At 41.6% G+C, this 25,388-nt stretch overlaps 1 protein-coding gene across 1 annotated transcript in view; it reads left to right on the top strand.

Moving 5' to 3' along the window:
* Positions 1–25,388, top strand: part of PDXK (pyridoxal kinase) — an 83,723-nt gene that overhangs the window by 34,498 nt on the left and 23,837 nt on the right. Inside the window, exons 2-4 of the mRNA XM_048865158.2 lie at positions 6,451–6,505; positions 19,505–19,609; positions 24,159–24,242. Of these exons, the coding sequence (XP_048721115.1) occupies positions 6,451–6,505; positions 19,505–19,609; positions 24,159–24,242 (244 nt within the window). The remainder of the gene's footprint in view (positions 1–6,450; positions 6,506–19,504; positions 19,610–24,158; positions 24,243–25,388) is intronic.

The following is a 25,388-nucleotide window of genomic DNA, read 5'->3' as shown; positions in this document are numbered from 1 at the left end:
CTGACATGCCTAGTTTAAAGACCTTTTAGTCACAGACTTTAAAGTATAATATCAGTGAGTATCCCTAATTCCATACACAGTATTGCCCCATGCATTTCACAGTGATATTCACCAATGTGGTGGTATTTTTCAAAAGATGCCTCACAAGGCATATTTTGTACATATTCCATAGCAGTTGTGTGTAGGGTATGAATACAGGGGTGCCTAGGGTCACAACAACAACACAAATTAAACTGAACATGATAAAAATATTTTTTCTAAATCTTCCATTTCTACTAAGCATAGGTGCTAATCTTAACAGCAACTGGGCAAACTTTCTCAAACAAGGGGTGATTTTAAGCTGGTTGTTCTCCATTGGGAATGGTGGAGCTGGGGTGAAGAAATATCCTGCATCAATAACAGAAATATATAACTTGAATACCTTCTGGGGGGAGAGGAAAAAGCAAATTTTAAACAAAATGATAATTATCCCAAGAACACTTAAACACCATAGACAAAAACAATAAATTTTCATTTAGACATGAGCCAGAGCTGTGCAGTACAGATCTGGATATCAAACCTCAGAGGTATTATTGGATGTAGAGTTTTAGACTGGTTCACTATAGATACTAGGATCCTGATCTAGGGTCATAGTCTAACCTGAAGTTTTGGAGGATGGTTGCATCTGAAGTTCAGTTAAGCTTCTGCTTTCCTGTTTGTGGTCAGGAAAGATAGGCTATCAGTCTCTTTTTTTAAAAAAAAAAGGCAAACTTTGTTAGTAAAAGTCCTTTAAGTATCTCTTAAATGTCCATTTCTCCATGGGTGACTCACATTCCCACCCCCAGTCCAGGATAGTGACCTCTGCATTGCAGGCAGAGCAGGACAGTGTCAGTCTCTTTCCCTTCTGTCTTTGTGGGGGAAGGTTTAAAGCTAAGTTGAACTCATTTGTAAAGTTGTATCCCATGTTTCATAGTTGGTCATATTTTTATTGTATCCTGATCCAATGAGCGTGAAGGTTTTTATTTAGTTTTTCAAAAGTTAGCTGAAGGAGATAGTAGGGATCCGCCAGTCATGTCTTCTGCTTATCAGACTCATCTGTCTATGGTAGCATTTGACTCTTCAGAGATTTGTTTTAATAAACACCTCTAGTTCCTCTGACCAAGATTTCTGTAGCGGTCAGTTATATTGTATGAGATTAATGTGAGCAGCCTTCATTTCGCTCTTCAGAAGAACTCTGCTTGAATTGAGCTTAGTCTGAGGACACCTTGCAGTCTCTATTTTGGGATTAACTGAATTATCTCCCACCCCCAAACACAAACTGGGTTTGGCTTAGATTCACCCAGGATCTATGATTCTATTGGTGGAGTATGTCCAAGGCAGAGAGGTAGCTAGGGGTGGGGAGAGGAGGCAGAATCCATGAACTTCCCCCTGCCAAAGGGGGTGTAGAGGGCCACTGCAGTCCAAAGGGCAGATGATGCTAACCTGGAAGAGGGTATGGCCAGGGCAACTGGGAGATAAAATGATTCTGTGCATTCCTCCAACAGTCTTTGCAGGACCTGCTCCTGTGGAGCCCCAGCGATAATCCACGTTCCAAACTAAGGGCAGCAATCTCGCCGGAGGAAATGGGGCAGGGTCATGTGCATGTAACACCCCTACCCCAAGCAGAGGTTGGCATAGGAAAGTAGTAACCTAAAATTCACTGTGCCTTTAGTAGTGAATCTAGCCCCAGGTTGGAAAGTGTTTCAGGACTTATTAGATCTAATGTGGGCAACATTCCAAGCTGGCTCACTGTATTCTATTTAAATTATTTGTTTATACATAGATCAAAAGGTGCATTGTAGAACAAATACAAAGACATGGTCTTAAGATCTAAACTTGGGTCCCATGTGAATGTTCCCCAACCTCCACGTTTCCAATTGGATACAGTAGTCTTCTTAACTGGTTTCTGAAGAAATTGCTGTGTATTGTTGCTGCATTCAGCAGTGAGCTGCATTCAGCAGTGAGTCTGGCAGTGTATAATTTGTGTTATATAAATAGTGTATGGTTTATTAATATCTACTTTTTTTGGTGCTGCTTGTAGCAAAGTGATGTCTAGCAAAGTTCAGGAGGCAATGGAAAAAGCCATTTGTGTCACAGGTAAAATATTCAGGGCATTTATCACACTGCAGGAACCCCACTAGGCAATTGACAGGGTGGCACTTGAGTGGCCTGTGCCATATTTGTCAAGCAGAGTCTTTTAGTTTCTGTCTGCTTCAGTGAACCATAACAAAGTTACCAGCTTGAATACTTTCTTCCTTGATTAAACTGTGTGAAACTGCCATATGGATCCAATTTCATAAGTCTCATGTTCAAACTTTAAGCTGAATTTGTGTTCAGAGTAGTAGCGAGACGTTTTCTTGAGCCTCATTTTCTGCTCCGATCTAGGAGTAACATCTTTAGTACCGGTGGGAGTCTCTATAAAAAGAACTTGTTCTAAACAGAGTAGCAATGTTTTATTGTTTCAGATGAATCATTGTACAGAGTTCTGTGCTCTCTGTATGCGTACATAGGAACATAACGCTATAGGAACATAATATTAGTTAAGTCCTAGTACTCATCTTGGCCTTGTCTAGAGTAGGGTTTAAAGGCGTAATGTTAGCCTGCATTAGCTAATGCAGGCTAACACCATTCTTTAAATAATAGTTTGGACAAAGCCCTGAAAGACAAGTTAGAAGTCATGACAAACTAGGTTGAACTTCATTATATGTTGTCGGGGGTGGGGACAATACTATTTATCCTGCCTGACAGTAATGACCATACTGAAACTAACCAGCTTCTGGCTCTGTCTGAATTGCAGCTCCCTCACTGAAAAGCCGTTGCTCTGTTTCCCCAGGAGAGCTAGTGCCTTCTCTTTCTCTCTCTAAAACACTAGTTGCCGATGCCTTTTGTTGTTAACACAGAGCAGGTTCTGATGAGAAGTGCTGAACCCAGAAGCGTGAGAGTATGCCTAGGCTGGCGCTGGAGAGTGTCATTTCCAGCTGGCAGAGGCATACCTGCACTACATCTGATCGAGCTAGCATGCTAAAAACGGTAGCGTAGCCACAGCGGTGTGTGCAGCAGGAGGGGCTCAACACCCAAGTATGTACCTAGGATCTCAGATGGGATGGTGCTTGGGACAGCTAGCCCCTCCTGCACCTTTCACCGGTATAGTTACACTTCCATTTTTAGCATGCTAGCACAGCGCTAGCATGGATATGTCTTCTTAAGATTGAAATAATACCTCCAGCTCCAGTGAGAGACAGGCTGTGATGCTGTTCAGGGGTGTCTGAGGTGAATTGGTACCACCGGCTTACAACGGGAGGGAGCCCTCTCTGTGCCCACCAGGGGAAATGCTCCTCACCCACTGGCTGCTGGTAACGCAGGTGCTCCATTCCAGGCTCCATGAGCCCTGCTCTTTCCTCCTGCAGACTAGCAGTTTTCACCCTGCTTAGGGCGCAGGACATGAGTGTAACAATCTTCTGGACATCCTGGGGTTCATTTTTTCTCTGTAAATTTCGGCCCTGTATCTAGTCTAGACAGTAAACATAGGCTTTCTCCACAGATGTTCATTGTTCTCACGTTGATTGGGTCAGCGCCCAGATTTCCCCTTCTAAGGTGGTAGGTTTCACTCCCAACAGATCTGGAGCATACTAATGCACATGTTACACTAAACTCAAAAATTGTTTTCTGTGCAAACATCTCGCAGTAACCATGACAATCAGCTAGTTCTTCTCTTTCAGCAGAGACCACAGCTGACCCCCGCTGGGGAAATATGGAGAAGATGGTCAGGCGCAGAGGTATTAATACCTGCCTTGGCCTATCTGTGTTACACAGGTCCTCTCTTAAATCTTGCATTCCTGTACAATATTTATCTGCTGTTACCTTGGGTGGTCCAAATAATGATATCTGACAGAAATTAGGGAACTTTCTGTATCTATTTTTAGTTTGTTTACTCTGTACATTTGATAACACTTTGTTTTATAGTCCGTTTCCTGTGTTGTGTGTTGATGTGTGAGAGATGCACACATTGGAGACAAAAATACATAGCTTAAAAAACCACAAACTGACTCTGGGGCAGGTGTAGTACCTGACACTACTTTTAATCAAACCAGTGTACAGTAACCCACCTTTCTGTCTAGCATTATTATTGGATTCTTTTTTTCCTGTAGTTGCTAACTGACACCTGCCTTTTTGTACGAGACCAATTCTGAGAACCCATGTGAAGTCTAACATGGTCTGTAAAACTATAGCTGCACAGTATCTGAGGGGAGGAGGGAACATCATCTGCAGCAGATTCCGCCAGCCTCTTGTTGCTCCAGGCCTGCTGCCAGTTTTGTGTGTGTGTGTGTATGGGTTTAAGATAGTCTTATTGCTGGCACGACTTGCTCACATGGTCTTGATTTGCATGAGGGTATTACGCTGTTGATGACAAGGAAACAATGTGTCTCCCCGTGAAGAGTGTGACTGGCAAAAGCTTCAGTTAACCCTCTAGCAAACTGCCTGAAAATGGATCATGCACGATTATTTCTGCATCATTACTGTTGTCTCCCATGACTCACAGAGCCATATATAGCAGCTCTTCTTCTGAGGAGAAATTTTATCCATAGCAAAGAGGATGTGAAAACAAATACTAAATGTCAATGTATTGTCAGATTTGTATTAGATTTTTTTTTAGTGGTGGATCAAACTGTAGCATGGCTTGAACACCAGATTAAAAAATATATAGTTATTGCTATCTCTTTCTAGTAAATGGACAGTGCAAAGTTAAAAATCTTCACTGATTCCCCCCCCCCGCCCACCTCCCTAGCCTTGTCTTTTTAAGTAATAACACAATAGATTATTTTTAACTGGGAGGTGGGGGAGGAAATAAATGTTTACTTTGCGCTTCCCTTCCCTCCCCCCCCCCCCACCTTAGGCAGTCAGAACATATTTGAATTGCAAATATTGCAAAGGAAATTTATTTGTTTGGGGGTTTTTTTTATTAAGATGCCTCCATTGAATTAACACTTTGCCACCAAAATAAAATCTCAAAAATAATAATTTCTCATGGTCTTGAGTTTCATAAAAGCTTGTGAAATCTAAATCTGGGGGCAAACAGTGTTTGTTCACCCACCTGCCTGAAAAGACCCTGGAAAAGATTTGGGGATCATGGTGGATAATCAGCTGAATGTGAGCTCCCAGAGCAATGCTATGGCCAAAAGGACTAATGTGATCCTTGGATATAGATAGGTGATATAAATAGGGGAATTTGTGATCCTTGGATATAAATAGGGAAATCTTGAGTAAAAGTAGACAGGTTATTCAATCTCTGTATTTGGCACTGGTGCGACTGCTGCTGGAATACTGTGTCCAGTTCTGATGCCCACAATTCAAGAAGAGCATTGATAAATTGGAGAGGGTTCAGAGAAGAGCCGTGAGAATGATTAGAGGCTTAGAAAACATGCCTTATAGTGATAGACTCAAGGAGCTCAATCTGCTTAGAAAGAGAACGTTAAGAGGTCTATTGATTACAATCTAGGTACCTGTATGAGGAACAAATATTTCAGTCTAGCCCTTGGGGTCTGCACAACGACCCACTTTGTCACTGTGGTCTCCGTCAGTCCATGGCGCTTGCTATCGACAAATCTCAACTGACTAGATTTCATGGTGGCCTTCGGGCCCTTCATTGTGCTGATGAAACTGCTGTTGGGTGGGTCAGCAAGCACTGCAAACGCTAGAAGAAGAAGAATCTAGCCCTTCAGTCTAACAAAATCCAAAGGCTGGAAATTGAGGGTAGACATATTCAGACTGGAAATAAGGGATAGATTTTTAATAGAGAGGGTAACTGACCATTGGAACAATTTACCAAGGTTTGTGGTGATTCTCCGTCACTTGATTTAAAAATTGCCAGATTGGACTTATTTATTTTTTAAAGATTTGCTCTAGTACAAACAGAAACTATTTTGGGGAAGGTCTATGGCCTGTGCTATACAGTAGATCAGACTAGATGATCACGGAAGTCCTGTCTGCCCTTGAAATCTATGAAAAAGTTTTTGTTTTTTTTCAGAACCATGAGAACTTCCCCCCCGCCCCCACACACCCTCCATTACCCCCTCTGATTTTATGTTCATTTGGCCCCTTGAATTGTAGAAGTGGCTTTGCCTGGACAAGGCTTACTTCAGACCCTAAGAATGCTGCTCTACCAGCTTCTGCCTGCTGGCCTCCAGGCGACTCTTCTCTTTCAGATATGGAGCTCCACTCTTTTGGTGGGTCCACTGTGTGTGTGCCTCCATGCCCCTTCCTCTACTAAAGTACTGTATGTTTAACACTGGTTACTCAGCTCTTACTGCAAATCACACTCTAAGCTTCTAAATGTGTAACTGACCATGGTAACCTTTGCTTTTATGATCTGAGTGGCATTCTGGGGAAAGTTCTGTTTTAATAATAATAGTGTTCCTTTATTCTGTGTTGCAGGTTCTGGGATTTGAAGTTGATCCTGTGAATTCTGTCCAGTTTTCAAACCACACAGGTAAATACGCACACATACTCTTGAAGTACTATTGTGCATCCACTGTGGTGACTTTAGGCCTACCAAACACTCATTCAGCCTGATTGCATGTTATTGGAAAGAAGATCAGTCATTCAGTGATCTCCTCCTTTTGGATTCAAGACAGGACAACAGCATTCAAGGCTTGAGCCAAAGCCCGTTGAATTCAATAGGCTTTGAATAAAGGCCTAAATCTAAAGGCTGCTCTCAAGTGAAAAGTTACGTCTGCATAGCTATGTCTCTGAGGTGTGAAAAGCCTGCACCCCTGAGCCACGTAGTTAAGCAGACCTAAATCCCTGTGTAAACAGTGCTAGGTTGACAGAAGAATTCATCCATTGACCTAGCTACTGCCTCTCAGGGAGGTGGATTTGCAAGGGCGACGGGAGAACCCGTCTTGTTGCTGCAGCAAATGGCTACACGGAAGCGCTACAACTGCAGGTTTTTAAATGTAGACATAGCTTAAATGTAATGCATTCCATTCTGCTGCTTCATGGAGGGTGGATTTTTTTTTCTTAGCCAATTTAGAAGAAATAAAACTGCATAAGGAGAGATATCGTGTCAATATAAGACATTAGGCAGTGAAATAGAGCACATATACTGCCTCGCCAACCCAGGGTGTCTGAGAGTGGAGGCAGTGACACTTGTACAGTGAGTCACTTGCCTCTTTTGTCAATACTCCATTATTGCTAACTTCAAACTTCGAATACCCTGAGTCTGACCCCCCAAAATACGTGTGGCTTAAAGTCGTGTATTATTTTTTAAAGTAATACAGTTTGGGTTCATATTTGCTTTCTGGTTGGTGAGCCTTTTGGTTGCATTTTTGTCACATTTTCAAGCTTTTCTGTGCATCCATGAGGGCTAGAAACTTTTTAAACATGAAAGTTTAGATTCTCGCATAATCTAATGATTCCAGTCACTGGGGCTTGAAGAGAGACACCAGTATTGTGAGACTTGCTATAACAATTGTGAGAGCTGGCAACACTGGCTCTTTAGGTTTCCCTTTCTTTATGCTTTGTCGTGCATAATTTAGTAGAAAAATCCCTACTGACTGCAGGTGGTATCAGAGCATTTAAGAGCGTATAAAGTATGGACAAAGAGAATTCTTAGGTTTTTTTTAGAAAGTTATCTGTTTCAACTAGGGCTGTCAAGCAATTCAAATAAGTAATCACAATTAATCGCGCTGTTAAACAATAATAGAATACCATTTATTTAAATATTTTTGGATATTTTCTACATTTTCAAATATATTGATTTCTATTGCAACACAGAATACAAAGTGTACAGTGCTCACTTAATATTTATTTTTGATTACAAATATTTGCACTGTAAAAAACCAAAGAAATAGTATTTTTCAATTCACCTAATACAAGTACCGTAGTGCAATCTCTTTATCGTGGAAGTTGAACTTACAAATATAGAATTATGTACAAAAAATAACTGCATTCAAAAATAAAACAATGTAAAACTTTAGAGCCTCCAGTCCACTCAGTCCTACTTCAGTCAATCACTCACACAAACAAGTTTGGTTACAATTTGCAGGAGATAATGCTGCCCACTTCTTGTTTACAATGTCACCTGAAAGTGAGAACAGGCGTATGAATGGCACTGTTGTAGTCAGTATCACGAGATATTTATGTGCCAGATGCGCAAAAGATTCATATGTCCCTTCATGCTTCAACCACCGTTCCCGAGGTCATGCGTCCATGCTGATGACGGGTTATGCTCAATAACGATCCAAAGCAGTGTGGACCAACACATGTTCATTTGAATCAGATGCCACCAGTAGAAGGTTGATTTTCTTTTTTGGTGGTTCGGGTTCTGTAGTTTTCGCATCGGAGTGTTGCTCTTTTAAGACTTCTGAAAGCATGCTCCACACCTCGTCCCTCTCAGATTTTGGAAAGCACTTCAGATTCTTAAAACTCAGGGCGAGTGTTGTAGCTATTTTTAGAAATCTCACATTTCTTTGTGTTTTGTCAAATCTGCTGTGAAAGTGTTCTTAAAACAAACATGTACTGCGTCATCATCCGAGACGGCTATCACATGAAACATATGGTAGAATGCAGGTAAAACAGAGCAGGAGACATACAATTTCCCCCCCAGGAGTTCAGTCACAAATGTAATTAACGCATTATTTTTTTAACGAGCATGGAAGCATGTCCTCTGGAATGGTGGCCGAAGCACGAAGGGGCATGCGAATGTTTAGCATATCTGGCATGTAAATACCTTACAATGACGGCTACAAAAGTGCCATGCGAATGCCTGTTCTCACTTTCAGGTGACATTGTAAATAAGAAGCAGGCAGCAGTATCTCCCATCAATGTAAACAAACTTGTTTGTGTTAACGATTGGCTGAACAAGAAGTAGGATTGAGTGGACTTGTAGGCTCTGAAGTTTTACATTGTTTTATTTTTGCATCCAGTTATTTAACAAAAAAAATCTACATTTGTAAATTACACTTTCACGATAAAGAGATTGCACTACAGTACTTGTATGAGGTGAACTGAAAAATACGGTTTCTTTTGTTTATCATTTTTACAGTGAAAATATTTGTAATAAAAATAATAATATAAAGTGAACACTGTACACTTCGTATTCTGCATTGTAATAGAAATCAATATGTTTGAAAATGTAGAAAAACATCCAAAATATTTAATAAATTTCAATTGGGATTCTATGTTTAACAGTGCAATTAATTGCTATTAATTTTTTTTAGTTAATTGCATGAGTTAACTGCTGTCATAAATATAAAGGGAAGGGTAACCACCTTTCTGTATACAGTGTTATAAAATCCCTCCTGGCCAGAGGCAAAACCCTTTCATCTGTAAAGGGTTAAGAAGCTAAGATAACCTCGCTGGCACCTGACCCAGAATGACCAATGGGGGGACAAGATGCTTTCAAATCTGGAGGGGCGGTGGGGGGGACGGGGGACAAAGGGTTTGTCTGTCTGTGTGATGCTTTTGCCAGGAACAGATCAGGAATGCAGCCTTACAACTCCTGTTAAATTAGTAAGTAATCTAGCTAGAAAGGCGTTAGATTTCCTTTTGTTTAACGGCTGGTAGAATAAGCTGTGCTGGATGGAATGTATATTCCTGGTTTTGTGTCTTTTTGTAACTTAAGGTTTTGCCTAGAGGGATTCTCTATGTTTTGAATCTGATTACCCTGTAAGGTATTTATCATCCTGATTTTATGGTGATTCTTTTACCTTTTCTTTAATTAAAATTCTGATAGATTTTTCATTGCTCCTAAGATCCAAGGGTTTGAGTCTGTGTTCACCTATGCAAATTGGTGAGGATTCTTATCAAGCCTTCCCCAGGAAAGGGGGTGTAGGGCTTGGGGGGATATTTTGGGGGAAGACATCTTCAAGTGGGCTCTTTCCCTGTTCTTTGTTTAAAACGCTTGGTGGTGGCAGCATACGGTTCAAGGACAAGGCAAAGTTTGTACCTTGGGGAAGTTTTTAACCTAAGCTGGTGAGAATAAGCTTAGGGGGTCTTTCATGCGGGTCCCCACATCTGTACCCTAGAGTTCAGAGTGGGGAAGGAACCTTGACAACTGCGATTAATCGACAGCCCTAGTTTTAACATCTTTCAAAAGATTGCATGAGTTGGGATATTTTTAACACTGCTAGAAGCAATGTGCAGAAGGCTTCTAGAGCAACAAGAATTAGTGCTCTCAACTAACTGCCAATGAAATTCCAAGAGCAAGCACTGAAACATGTCTCTCTCATTAAATCTTGACCCTGGTCCAAATTCTGCTCTCTTACCTTGTGTAATCCATTGATTTCGGGAAGGATAAGTCAAGTTGCTAGGAAGCATTGAGTGAAATCCTGGCCTCGTTAAGTCCTGCGGAGTTTTGCCATAGACTTCAGTGGAGCCAAGAGTTCACTCTTTGGCGCAAGGTCAGGATGGTGAAAGAATGTCCCAAGGACATTTAGGAAGCCAAAGTATGCCGGTCATCTGGGGAAGCCGTGGAGAGAGTAATAATTAAACATAGAGAACATTTCTTTGACATATACTTGGCCCTGACTAAAAGCTGCTTAGTTGGCTGGTTGCCTTTGACCAGTACAAGAGTGCTCTCACATTGCTAGAGTCCAAAAGCCGTAGAGCTGATTTAAATTCCTTTCACACTTTTGGTGCAATAATGTTTTTCAGTATTTTGATAACTTAATAAAATTGTTGTAAGTTCCAGAAATGTAGGTGGTCACAGATTTGCTTGCAATAGGTACCTAAATGTTTATAATTGATGGGGATTTCATCTAGGTTTTTTTTTACTGCTTTTGTTTCAAGAATAAATTAATTTTATGCAGTGTTAAGAGAGTCAGAGATTTTAATTAGCCCATAAAGTTAAAGGGAAGCTGTTCTGAGGGCCACCATATTAAATTATCAATAGGATGATCAGATTCTTGAAATGGACACAGGGATATTAGTTTTTTTAACAGTGTCACCAAGGGATTTGGAAAGGTTTGCCAGCGGGGTGGGGGTTGGCTACGTGGGAGGTTTGGCAGCTACTGGTGATGGTGGGAGGAGCAACAAATTAGTGATTCTTTTTTCTAAAAGGGCAAAGTACTGACAATCCCAAGAGCTCAAAATGATGAAACTGCCTTTAGAATCATGAGATTATTAAAAAAATAAATGTTGAGTTCTTTTAATATGCCTTCTGGTGTTGGAGCCATGCATCTATATATGTGCTAGGGTGACCAGATGTCCTGATTTTATACGGACAGTCCCGATTTTGGGGTCTTTTTCTTATATAGGCTCCTGTTACCCCCCACCCCCGTCCTGATTTTTCACATTTGCTGTCTGGTCAACTAATATGTGCTCACAGACAAATGCAGATAACCAAGTGCACACAGCCTTTGTTGTTGTTGTGGGGAAAGCAGCGCTGATTGCCAAGTTAGATTACTATTTTTATATTGTAGCAATTTTCCAGAGTCAAGTGTTGCACTGAATGAAGTGAGGAAGATCAGCGTTGCCTTTTCTTAAAGGCAAAGATCTTATGAGAGTCCATTCAGTTGCACTGTTGTGAGAAAGGCAAATGGCTGAACTTCTGTTGAAGAGCTGACATTCAGCTGCTTTTTTGTAAAGTTATAAGGGAATGCTACATCCCAGAGGGGAGAGAGAGAGAGAGAGATTTATATATGTAAAAGGGGGGAAAGTCCACTGTGACATTTTGGATCCTGTGTTCTTTCAGTCCCTCTCACTCTTTTTTCTCCCACCCTTTCCTTTCCTTTTCTTTTAAGCTTGGTCTTGTTAGCTCTCTTTGTATTTTGTCTTTTGTTATCAACTAATGGGTCTGATCTTCTAAATCATCCTTGCCATTTTTGTTCTTGTTTTCAATCACTACAACAAAAGATGATCATTGCCGACTACGGCTCAGAAAATGCAGCTTTCTATAGTCTCTGGCGATCCTGAAATGCAAGGCAGTGTTTTTAATCAAAAACCCCAGGAAGCAGTTTGCCATGTTGCCTGGTGAGGAGTAGTTACTGTATGGTTACAGGAAGTGACTCACCTCCAAACGACATTGTGCTTCATACACGCATAAAAGAAACTGTCACACGGCTTACAAAGATACTCTCTCTTTTTTCTTTTCTTTTTTAATTGTTTGGTCCAACAACCCCCGCCCCGTGTAAGAGTGCAAATCTAGTTTGGAGGGCTTTATTTAGCATTTTCAAAAAAAATCCTTGTATGCTGCTTTCCTTTCTAGAAGTGATTGGCAGATTAGTTGGCAGAATGCACTGAATGTGTTTTTTTTTGTCATTCTGAATCCCATGCCTGAAACTGTTCCAGAGAAATGGCCTGTATTTTAAAAGCAAGGAACTTTTGACTTCCATAGTAAGGGAGTTAGGCTCTGTGGTTTTCTTGGTAGCTGTGGTCTGTGAGACATTATGATAGTGCCTTGCCCATCTTTTTCTCCCCTGTGTCACAGCATCCCTCCACGTATGCAGCTACAGACTGAGAAACTCTGTGCTAGAGTTTTGGGCCGGGTGTACACTGTGAATTATAGTGTGGCAAGCCAGGGTGTGAAACGTCTGCTTGCCGTGCAGTTGTGTCCCATGCGGACACTGCAACAGCATACTGAAAACCCCAGAGTGTGGCTTTGCGTGTTGGTGTTTGAAAGCATAGTCACTAAACCACGCTCCGGGACTTTCGCTGCTCTGTAGCAGTGTCCACACGGGATGTTATTGTGTGGCTAACAGGTGTGCTGAACATTCACAGCCTGGCTTGCTGCGCAATAACTCGCTGTGTAGATGAGCCCTACGTGACTCAACAGAATTCCCTGATGAATTATGTGTCAGAGCTGGGAATAAACTCAGACCTCCTGCCTGCCATGTGTCATAAACACAAGATCTTCTTTCCTCCTTAGGGGCTTTTTAAAGATTCTTGCTTTCACTCAAGCCACTCAGTACAATTTTGGGGAGCATTAGAGGAGAAACTCAGGCTTCAGAATAATGTGTGTTGAGTGGGATGGGGCGTGGGGGTGGAAAGAAGGGGAAAAACGTCAGAGACTCACATGTCTCTTTGCAAGACATATATATTTATAACTGTCTTTTCCCTGAAAAAACTGTGTTCTCCCCGAAGGCTGTGGGGTGTGGTATGGTTTGGTATTGAGTTATAATGCAATTCCCAAGTTTATAAATAAGTTTTTAAAGAAGAAAAAGAGTGGTGGAAGGGAAAAGCCCAGAAGAAAAAATGTTCGAAAGCTTCACAGGCACAGTCCCTTTTTAATCCAGATGGGTTAACCTGGTCCCTTCCTTGGAGAGGCATGACTTTACACATCATGATAGGGGATTGAAGGTCAAGAGATGTCACACACCAAGATACCTCTATGCCTTAAAAATAAATCTGGAATATAAGGAGTTTCAAAAAGAAATCACACCCAGATGAAAGGAAAGGCTATAAAAGCACTTTGCTTTTACATTTAAGAAAACCCCTAAAACTTGAAAGTGAATGTAGTGTTCATGAATGAGAGAGACTTATACCATTGGCTTGAGCTGGATACCATTTGGAGAAGTGTACTGCAAACTTCCCCAAACAGCTCTGCAAATGTTCTGCTGTTCCAGTCCTGGGTTTGACTTGAGCAGAGATTTCTAATTAAGCGAAATTGTGTGGTGGTTTTGTAACATTAACAACAGGAAAATAGGATGAAAGGGCTCATGTTTTCCTTTCTGGAGAATGTAAGCCAGGTATTGAATTTGGCTTACAAAGATAAAAGGTTAGTACACTGACCCAGTCACTGCTGACCCAGCACCCCCCGATGTTCTCAGTGTAGTGCATTCTGCCCTAGTGTTGTGCAGTCATTTTTCTAAGTACAAATTGTTTATTATCTAAGCTTCCTTGGCTCCCTTTTATATAAAGTGCATAAATAGTCAAGTAATGTGCAATCTTGAACTTTCTTATTGCTAAGTGCCAAAATATAAATATTATGTCATGGTAGGGCTATGGCATGTGTGTGGATGAACTACAGCATGTACACAAATAAATGGTTTTGCTTTCTTTTACAGTTCACCACATATTCAATATAGTTAATGAAACAATAATAGGGGTAATGATTGCCATGAGTTGATTATCCCAACCTTATGAGGCATGAAATCTAATTCTAAATCTGTGCCTTCAGTTGCCCTGGCGTGAAATGGCCTTCTGGCTGGTCAAGGGAAACCCTGATTGCCATGATGAAATACATGGACAGAAAAAAATTCCTTTTCCCTGAGGTAGCAGATCAGAAAGCCACAGAGTAATTTTGCTTAGCTCTGCAACTCTTCAGCACTTTACCTGCTCGAAGCACCAGGTCTGTCCAAAGCATGTGTTATACCAATAACATAAAAACCAGCAGGATCTTATTAAAGGGAAAAAGGCAAAGTACCACATTTATTGTGAATATGGAAAGAATCCTAGTAAGCAGTTAGTTATAGCTATAACATTCCATTCAATCTCATATTTATTCACACATTCATTCATACAAACACACACACACACAGGTTCTGCAAGGTTGTTATCATAGTTACCAGCCTTAGAGTTGCTCATGCCAAGCCACTGGCCAGGTGGCCTGGACATGAGGAGGGAGCAGGGCCTTGTCAGATGCTCATCTGATGCTCCTGGAAGTTGGTTTGCAGAATCAGACCCCCAAAGTTCTCACTTTTTAGAGTCTATTTTTAGAGGAATTTCTTCCTATGCCAGTCTATGGGAATTGCTTCATCATGCTATTGCTGAATCAATCAGCAGATAGCACGTTCCTGGCGGCTCCGTGCTGCTAGATGTTATCTTGTTCTTTGGTTCTCCCATTCTTGAGGCTGTTGGGTGGATTCCAGTCTGCCCTCCGGGGGTCCTCTGGTTATTTCCACTTGACGCCTTCTTCAGCCGATGGACACTGGATTCTTAGGCTGGCACCTCCCTGATCATTCAGTTATTATCCACACCAAGCATCCATCCACGTACATCCTCTGTCTCTATTTTAATCACAATTGTTAATACAACAAAAGGGCGGGGAGTCTCTGGGTGCTGTTTCTGTTGTTAGAGTATTGCTTTGAGTCTCTCTTTCTGTGAATAGCTTTGAGAACAGACTCTGTCTTAGTATGTACTAACACAATTAGCAGCTTGCAAGTTTCACACATAGAGGGAGAGAAACAGTACCAAAAACCAAGAGACCTCTTAATTAGTAATACCCTGGAATTTAAACTATGGGGAATCAAACTCATTTGTGATTTTAATACAGAAGTTCTTTAATATGATCCAACACATGCATATAGTGCAAATTATCTCTGCCACAAGGACCAAGCAGATATGACAGTATCTGCTCCATGGACTATAGGAGTTAGCAACCAATCCTGAATGAGACTGACGAGACACATTTTTTTAATCAGTTTTCTTGTAGCAACTTGTTTCAGATAGGCCCTTAATTTTGAATGTACCATACACAAATTCTTAGGCCCATTTGACAGTTTCCTTTTGAATTGGCATATTAAAAGGTCACTATTTTGCACCCTGAGCTTTGGGTCACAATGTCACTTTTATCAAATTTTGTGGTCAGGGTGATATCAGCACAACTTCCTCAGCCAGGACTCTGAGTTTTCCAAACGGATACAATATGCAGTGCACTGAATACAGGGTTGATTGAAGAATTGCACTAAGGGCATCTTTAGACTAGATTGGGGAATATAGTCCTGTTTAAAAATGTAACTAGTGTGTGCAGGGTTTGGTAACTTTAAAATGTGTTAGCTGGTTGTGGGCAAACCTAGGTTTCCCTGTCCCCTGCCTCCCATGAGCAGCTAATCCATTCTTAGAGATGTTGAAACCCTGTTGTAATAGGGCATCTTGCCTCATGAGCTGGAGAGCCAGGGACTGTGCTGGCCCTGATTACAGGATGAGCCACTCCTGGGTTGAATCAGTTGTTTTAATATAAAAGGCAACAGGAAACTGCAGGATGTGGCTGATGGAGAAAGTAATTGGGGGTGCCAGGAAGCCTGACAAAAGCAGGAGAAAGCACCCCAGGCAGGGAGGCTTAGGAGAGACCCAGCCCAAGAAGCAGGAGAGAGACTGACAGACACTCAGAAAAGGCGGGGCTGTGCCCCGTTGACACTATGTAAGTTTGTGTTTAGTGTCTCAAAGATGCTGTTATTTTGGACTGTCGGGTGAGAGACTGGAGGACCAATATGTAACCAGAAGAGTAAATAAATGGGACCGCTTGTTGGGTCTGTCTTGAGTTTCTTTTGGACTGGATGAGTCCTTAAAGGGGCCTTGCTGAGGGGGAGAAAGAAGCAAGAATCAGCCGTAGCCTTACACCTGTCAGTACTGGTGTTTAAAAATATTAGTTAAGATACGTTAAGTCTGTGTTTTTAAAAAGCGTTAGCTAGCTTCTTGGTCCAAACCTGGCTAGGCGGATGGTGGTGGTAGCCCCTCTGTGGTTTGTCTTGCACGTGGTGCTAGTCTTTTTAGTCTTTTTACCTGCAGGTGCTGCCTCTTCAGACCAAATTCTCAGTTCACATGGCTATTTAACAGCTTATTATTTTATTTCATTGAGGGAGTTGGCTTTTTTCCTAGATTCTCTTTCTTCAGAGGAAAAGCTTGTGTCTCTTTCCAGGATTGCTCCTAAGGTGTGAGTGCTTTTTTTTTTTTTTTAATGTCATGCTCTGCTAAAAAAGGCTGAGGCCAGTAGCCTCCCTTCAGTCACATCCCAGATGAGCAGCACTTTGTCTCCTGACCCTTCTGCAGACCAGAGTCTACGGGCTTGTGCACAAGCTCAGTAGTAGCGTAGCAGCTGTTGCCAAAACTGGACATCACAACAGCATCCTGTATCTTTTTGGCTGCACATACAGAATTCTATTTTGTTCCCTTTTATAACTCTACTAATATCAGACCCCTTCAGTATATAGTGTTTCAGTCCATAGATCAAATCCTCACCTGAAGCATAGGATCATGTGGCGTGAGAGGAGCTCAGGAGGCATAATCCCTAAATCATGGGATGGCTGTACAAAGCTGGTCCCTAGATGTAAACTAAAGCAGCCTGATTTCTCTTCTGACTTATGGTGGCAACCAGTGGCCCCCAAGGGCCAAAACTGCAATCTGAGATCCATGTGGTAGAGGGGAACCTTGGCCAAGATCCTCCTGCTCGAGCTATACCCTCTGCACAGGCAGCAGGGAGAGGGCTAGTGTAGGTACCTCTGTGCTAACTGAGGATTGTGTTACAATAGTGTTACAATCCTCCCAGGGTTAGATAAGCCAGCTCTACAGCTGCACTTCACTGGAGGCCCTACTCCCATATATACAGCCTTCAATTGTGCTCCATTGTGGCAGGAGCTGCAGCCTGAATTCTGTCCTGAAAAGTAACTGTACAAATGGCATAATGGCTGTCTTTTGGGTGATTTTTTTTTTTTTTGTATAGGATGTACTCAGTTTACAAGTAAAAAGATGTTTGTTCTTTCTCTGGCCGCCAGCCCTGCAAACTCAGCCTGGGCTGTAAGGGTCATAGTGGGTTCTTTCAACTTTGGCCATCACCGCCAGTAACCAAGGTTTTGCTGACCAAATTAGACTCTTGGTGACAGCTGTGCTACCCTGGTGCCATCTGGGTTTACACAGGTGTACCTGATTAGAACTTGGTAAACAGTTCTGTTGATATGCAAAATGAAACACACTGCACAGCTCATTCTTACATACCTGGGTTGGCTCTGCAGAGCTAACTGGAGTAAAAAAGCAGAATATTCTTGAATCACTAAAGCCATCATCAGATATGACTCCCAACAAACACAGGGAGCTGATTTGTTGAGTAAGGCCCTGATTGAGCAAGGTATTTGAGGTACTTGACTTCAGTGTAGGACTTCTGCTTAAAGTTAGGCATGTGCTTAGGCACTTTGCTTAATTAGGGCATCTGACTTTGCTGTTTTTATTTAGTCACTACTTAGAGCAGAACCACACCCTCATTTTGTTCACTTCTGCCCAAACCCAACATTTAACTGAGAGAGTGCCAGGGGATCGAGTGACTGTCCTTCAGCCAGCTGGCTGGAAGTAATATTTTTTGAGGTTGGAATGTGTAAGAGGAGGAGACAAACAGAATGCAGCTGTTCACCCGCTGTGTGTATTTGGGTTTATAGGAGCAAAAACACAAAAAGGTACCTATGTCACGCAGTGACCACCCTTGATGACTATCCTGGTAACAGAAATTGGAATAAAAAAGAAAAGCCAGAGCAAATTTAATTAACCCCTACAGCAAAAATTTTTTAAAAAATCCTTTCTCCTTTGAGGGCAGGGCAGGGGAAGGTGCCTCAAGTAATATTCTGCACTCCGTAGTCCCAATAAGATGATGAGCTTGGTAGGTCAGCAGGTTCAGACTAAGGCAGTAGGAAGTGTGCAAGCGGTGGGACCCTCGCAGAATTCTCTGGAGGCAGCACCATCTCTTGTATCAAAGTGGGGCTGCAGCTTGGGAGGGAGGGCTCTGTGACAGTAGAGAGAGGCAGCTTCTTCTGTAGACAGGTTCCAGGCCATATAGACATTGTATACTGGGTACATGCTGCCTTAAAGATCCCAAAGGCCTGAATCGGTGTCCACTGAAGTCAACTGAACTCTTTCCATTGACGGATATGGGTGCTGAGCCAAGCCTCAAATACATACTTATAACTCTTAGACCTTTCTGGAGATAAGAGTGCATGGAAAGTTATTTCTTTGCTCATAATAGTTGTTCCTGAAGCCCTACTGAACCCACTGGGTCATTCCAAAATACAGACGCACTGTCACTGAGAAGAGCATCCTACTACTTGAAATAAAGTTACTTGTAATGGAACACTGTCATAGCTGAAATCCTACGGTGAAGGAATATCCTAACACGTACCAAACGAAGGGGATTTTATCTGATGTGGGGTGGAGTGGAGCAGTTGCTCACTGTATGACTTTCGTATAGCTGTGATCTGATAGACTAAAGCACATAAGCCTGTTTGCTAAACTATATGGAGAACCTCTTATCCTCACTGCATTATAGTGGAAAGGGGGCCTAGCACATATTGTGTGTGTGTGTGTGTGTGTGCACACGCGCATGCTAAATTCTGAGTGGCTGCAATGTGCGGCGTTTATTCTCCACTAATACGTCTGTTATCAAGCAGTCTGGGTGCTGTCAGGTTGCATTGGTATAATATGAAATAAAATAAGTTATATTCATAATCTAAGAAAACTAAAACTAACCTCTGACCTCCAGGTCAGGGCTGGTTGGTGAAGGCTATAGAGGGGAAAGCTTGCATTCTCTGCTTGTGCATTACCTGCTTTGCTGATTCATGTGGGACTTGAGTCTCTAGAGTGGTCAGGATGGCCCCTGTAACAAACAGTTCCTTTTCAGAAAGTTAAGAGACTGCTGAGAATGTAATTGTTCTGTTAACAACTCACCTGTCTAATTTTTGACCGCAACACTATTTTTGGAGGTGAAAGGGGAGCCAATTCCTGCACGTATAATATGTGATCCTAAATATAAAATGGGGCTTTGATAAACCAGTTGGCTTTCCTTTTCCAGGTTATGCTCACTGGAAGGGCCAGGTGTTAAATTCAGATGAGCTCCATGAACTGTACGAAGGGCTTAAACTGAACAATGTCAACCACTATGACTACGTACTCACAGGTAAGTGCTCATGTTTCTTTCAGGGTGCATTATTAATGGCATTCCACTTCACTGAGTGCCATGCATCTATTTTAAATTTCATTATCTGTATTTCTTATAGCAGTGAGCTGTTGCTTCTAAAACTCAAGCAGAAATTGATTGCCAGATTGATTGATTGATTACATGACTTCCACATGTAGGGAGGTGTTTTTAAAGCCAGAGATAACAGGAGACTTTAATTGTATGGATCTGAGATTATGACCCATAACGACCACTCGAGCATGAAGGGTACTGCATGTCTGCTGAATTATTTCCCCTCCTGTTTCTATGGAGCTCTCCAAGGTAAAGGAGATATTAAATAGGACACAGAATGAGGTGACACTAATGTGGTAATGAATATCAGCGTAAATGGGTTCCATTTGGTTGGGAGGCACATGTATGTATATTTTTTCCTGAGTGAAGGGTTAGTCTGCAGCCATGTAGAATAATTTCCCAGAAAAACAGAAGGTACTGAAGGATTTTCCAGAAGATTATTCTTTGTACATTTTACTGCACATGAAACAATCTGGAGGCATGTCCTTATTACAGGAGTGTCTGCAGCATGTAAAACACTTTTTTAAAAAAATTGGTAACAGTGCCTCTTGTATTCCAGACAGCACTTTACAGAGTGATGAGGTAGGATACTTGGGGCCGAATTCAGAGTAAGTGGGGTGCAACTCTGTTGAAGTGAATGGGATTGCACCTGCTTACATCAAGTCCATTTGGCCCTGTCAGTGCTGACTGTATATATGCAAAAATGGCAGCAGTTGTATATTTAGCTTATATATTCATTCCCAGCCGTGGACAGCAAAGCCTGTTTTTTCTGAGAGTGGAATGTTGGCCAGGTCACTGGAGGCTTATACAACTCCACAACTTCCCAAACGTTGGTACATGGTGCTCTGCAGTGTGTTTGCTCATGGTCAGGCGAGAGCTTGTTGATTGGACAATGCTAACTTTCCCATGTGCTAAATCACCTTAAAAGGCAGCTATAAAAATATATTGCTCATTTGTATTATTTTTTTTTTGCTGTAAGCAAGTCTATTTTTGCAATTGTGAATTAGAAATGAGGTCTATGTGACTGTCCTCTGTCTAATAAGGTATGGACCACACTATGGACAAGTTTGAGAATCTCTGCCTTGCTCTTTGCGAACAGTATCTTGTGATTAGAGCTAGTTAAAAATTCTCAAATGAAAAATATTTTAATAAAAAATTGACCTTTTTTAAAAAAACAATTTCAAAAAGGTTGGGGTGTTTGGTTTTTTTTGAAATTTTCAAAAATGCTCAAGGTTTTTGTTTGTTTTGTTTTCAACAAAACTTGAAAAGTTTAGTGTTCCTTCTCCCTCTCCCCCTTTTCGGTGGCATAAGGTATGGGTGGAGGGAGGAAGAAGAAAAATCATATTTTCAACGCTAAAACATTTCATTCAAATATTGGAAAAAATTTCCAAACTAGAAATTTTAGTCATTTTTCTGGAAACTACTTCAAATGTTTTATCTGTGGCTTTGGTCTGGGGGTTTTTTTCTTTTGCCAGCTCTGCATGGGAGCCTCAATTCCCATTTAGAAAAATAAAAGAAATGGACAGAAGAGAGACACTAGTTTAATGTCTTCCTAAATAAAGAACCCCTATTTCAACACTAGGTTCTCACTCTACTCCTGGCTGGGCTTGGAATTCAGCCTTTTATCTTCCAGGGCCATAAGTGAGGCTGCTACCCCCAAAGAAGGGAGTTGGATGTTACTAGGTTATCTAGTGTAGCGGTGCTTTGCTATCTTTAGCAGTAACCTTTAGCAGTAACTTCCTGAGATTCCCAGGGTTGTGAGGCACCTCCCTACCACCAACCTTTAACCTTGTCTATGTCTGCTGCGGGTCAGCTCCCCATCTCCATTGGCCATGGGCGACACAAGCACTACCTTGCAGGCCTGTGCAGGGCCTCACACTCTCTCTCCAGATTAGCTAGAGGCACACTCCAACCTCTGAGTGCACCCCCAGAGCGGTCAAGCCCTGGCTCACTGAACACTCGCAGCATTTTCAGATTTGCTGCTCCCAAAGAAACAGTACACCACCGCTTACCAGGTCCACGTCAGATCACTGATTTGCTTCACACACACACAGCACTTAGATATGATTATAGTGAAATCAGATAAAAGTTTAATGGACTTGCTACTTCTTGAATCTCTATAGTTTAAGTACTGGAAACACGTGGTTACAAGTAAAATGAGATTATAACTTGTAGTCTAAAGCCTAGACTTAACTAACAAGGTACTTTCTTGTCTAATGAAGTTTAGTTACCTGAAAGTCTTTGCAGCATTTTCCAACCAGGTTGGCTGTGACCCTCCTTTCATAAGGCAGGACACAATGATAGTTCCTCTCCTCAGTGAAAGAGCCAGGCCATATCTCAGTTATACCCCTACAATCTGTGTCTTTACTTGTAAACATGATCCTCCCTGTTATGTTTTTTCCCCACCCCCTGCAGCTTTTATTTCTGGTGATTTCACAATCTCTCTATTAGCACCAGGATCAGTAATGCAAATAGTCCTCCATTGTGAAGCAGACAATACACTATACACACATTACCGGAGAAAGATAAGCATCTCTTTCCTCATAGCTGACAGGTGCATGTTTATCCCTAAGGATACAATTCTGTCATGGAGGTCAAGGATTCTGTGACTCAGGGACGGGTCACGGGCTTCTGTGAATTTTTGTTTATTGCCCGCAACCTATCCCTGACTTTTACTAAAAATACCCGTGACAGAATCTTAACCTTATTTATCACCTTCTGGTGCCCTACTTTAACACATAGACCTTAATAACAGAATTTTCAGCACAGATACATAATTTCTTAAACATTATCCATCCATACATTTTGCAATGATGGTGATGACCAGTGGGCAGTTGGCTCTTGGTAGAAAGGACCTTGCATGCCACTCTTTGGTAAACTTAATGTGCATATTCTTGAGCAAGGGAATCCCTGTTAAAACTCTGTGCCTTGCTCTGCTATTTGAGCTTCCTGGATCACACCTGCTATTAAACCAAACGGTGAAATGAAGTCAATTTGGGGGCAGATGGATCTGACTGTCACTTGGATCCCTCGTTTTGCTGGCTTACCTGGAGAAGAGCTAGTGTTGTGTTTGCTGTGTGAACCTAAATTGTGTTACATTTGCTTCTGTGAAAGGTTGCTCCCAGATCTTTTCACAGTTACCTTACTTTGACAAGACATATCTTAGGGGAAAAATTAGCCCCAGTTCTGTGGAATGCTTGAGATATTTGTGTCAATAATTTACTAACACACTCTCTCTGAGAAGGTGAATAGTTTTTAGCATAATCTACAGAGATCAGCTTATGATGGCTGCTCATTATAAATCCACTTCTCCCATCTGACACCAGTGCCTCCTTGCTGAAGTAAACCGGATTTCATGGATGTGGAAACTGCACTCATTTTTCTCTGCTTCTAAGAAAGAAGCATTTCTATGAATTAATGAAAACTCTGAAATGTGCTTAAGTATTTAGTTACTGTTGGCATTTCTGAGCCAAAAGCTGGGGGAGACCATTTTGCTACAGAGCACTATCACTTGTGATGCTAGTAGTATGAGAGCCCAGTGGGATGAAATGAAATCAGCTTCCAACTTGCTTTAGTATTAAACATCTGAAGAAAACTTAAGGTACAATATATTAAAAATGAGTTCTATGGTTAAACCTTTATCCAAACAGGCTAGAGACAGGGTGCATGTGACGTCTATACTGCAGTCACGAGGTATGATTGCATCTTGTGTAAACACACACAAACTAGTTTGCGTACTGGAGCAGTGAAGCTATGGCAGCATGTCATAGCTGAATAATTATTTGCATGTCATTGTGAGCCATCCATGCAAGTAATTACTCAAGGTTCCAGGTCGGCCTGTACAGCCAGCACTGCCTAGACTTCACTGCTCCCATCATCCCCAAACTAGTTGGATTAAAGCTTGGGTATGTGTACACAATCTGCAATCCTACCCTGTCATTGCCGTGTTAGACATACCTGGGTTTACGTTTTCTTCTGTTAGGTTAGGACGTTGGCAGCCTCACAGATAACACTGGTTTTCAACAAGAAGGCTGCCTCCAGCACAAGTCTCAGAAATGCTAATGAAATTTAAAACTTTATATTTCCCTTTCTCATTTGCTGCATCCTGAACAATGCTGTTTATACTATGAACTTTCAAACCGGTGTTTTGAACAAAAGGGGGGTGTTTTCTTTTTAAAATTTTTTTTTTATTTCCGAGCATTTAGACTACGTATTGGGCAATTCCTATGAAAGACTCATTTACTAAGACTTATTTTCTTTTAGAGGTTTAATTGGGTGAGTTAGCAAGTGTTGATCTTGCCTTTGTTCTGTATCCGCTTATCCCTAAATAAAATATTAAGAAGTCTTCAGTTCTAAACACTTCTTTTTCCAGGAATGGGAGGAAATGACCAGCATTCCTTTCTGCATAGAGATGTGTCTGATGTAAACAAAATGTTGCTCTCTGAAATTAACTTAAAAATTATTTTTCTGCCTAAAGGTTACACGAGGGATGCATCATTCCTTGCAATGGTGGTTGATATCGTTCAGGAGTTGAAGCAACAGAACTCTGATCTAGTGTACGGTAAGGACTTGATGGCTTTTAAGTTTTTCAGTCTCGTTATTTTCTGTGCACATGTTGAAATCCCTTCAGGTGAAGTCAGTCCTCTGACATTATTCTGAATTTCACAACAATGCCCTGTTTTGATCTTGCTGAGACTCCATTGGAATGTCAGTTTAGTGTTGCTAAAGTGATTTATTTTTTTTCTTTCTACTTTTGTGCCTTCTGCTGCTTTTCTTGCATCATGCCGGCCAAAGAAAGATATGCCTTAAGGAGTGATCCTCTCTATGTAGCAAAGTCCTGTGAAATCCTGTCTAGTTGCTGCTGTTTGTTGCTTAGCAGTGAGGGCATGAGACGTACTGATAATACTGGAAACTGATGTCTTCGCTTGATCCTCAGATACAGACTTCTCCACGTTGTCCTGTGAAGGTGTGTCAGTCACATCCTGGAGGTGGCACCCTGGCCTTTTTATTTCTGAAAGGCCAGTTCAGACTCCAGGACCATTTAGTACTGGACCTGTCTCTGAGATTACTCATGAGGGCTGGCAGATGACAGTAATGTTCTGCTGCCCATAGCTGGCCAGGCTCAAACCAGCAATAAAAGGATGAAAACCTGCATTTCCCATTACGAGTCCCCTGAGTTATCCAGTTCCTTGATCACCGTAGGTACTTTGAATGGCCATGGTCAAACCCTGCAGACCCTAATCAGGCAGAACTCCTATTTAAGTTGCACAGTCAAGTCAGTGGGAGCTTTCCATGAATAGGGACTGCAAATGATGGCCTGACCCAATGGTCTTCAGATTCTGTAGAGCTGCATGGTCAGAACACTTCCCAAATGATTCACAAGCAATTATCAGTTGAAATAGATGACTCAGATCCTGGATTTATTAAACTGTTCCTCTAGCTAACAGAATTCTTATTGGTTTGTGGCGTACATCTCATTTGAGCCAGCAGCACTTAGATTTCAGTCACTGACTTTGGCCTGCAGAGCTGAAGAATTGTAACCACCCTATTTTGGCCAATCTCAGGTGTCCACCGGATGCCAAATTGCAGAGAAGAAGGGGGTTCCTGTTCGCCCCATTCTAAAGCATAGCAGTGATGTCAACAACTTCTAGGTGAAAAATACTCAGATTCACTTTGATGTTTTGTGTAGAGTAGCCCATAAATGAGT

This window comes from Caretta caretta, chromosome 1, assembly GCF_965140235.1.
Source record: "Caretta caretta isolate rCarCar2 chromosome 1, rCarCar1.hap1, whole genome shotgun sequence".
Lineage (NCBI taxonomy): Eukaryota > Metazoa > Chordata > Testudines > Cheloniidae > Caretta > Caretta caretta.
This window is presented reverse-complemented; position numbering and strand designations above follow the sequence as displayed.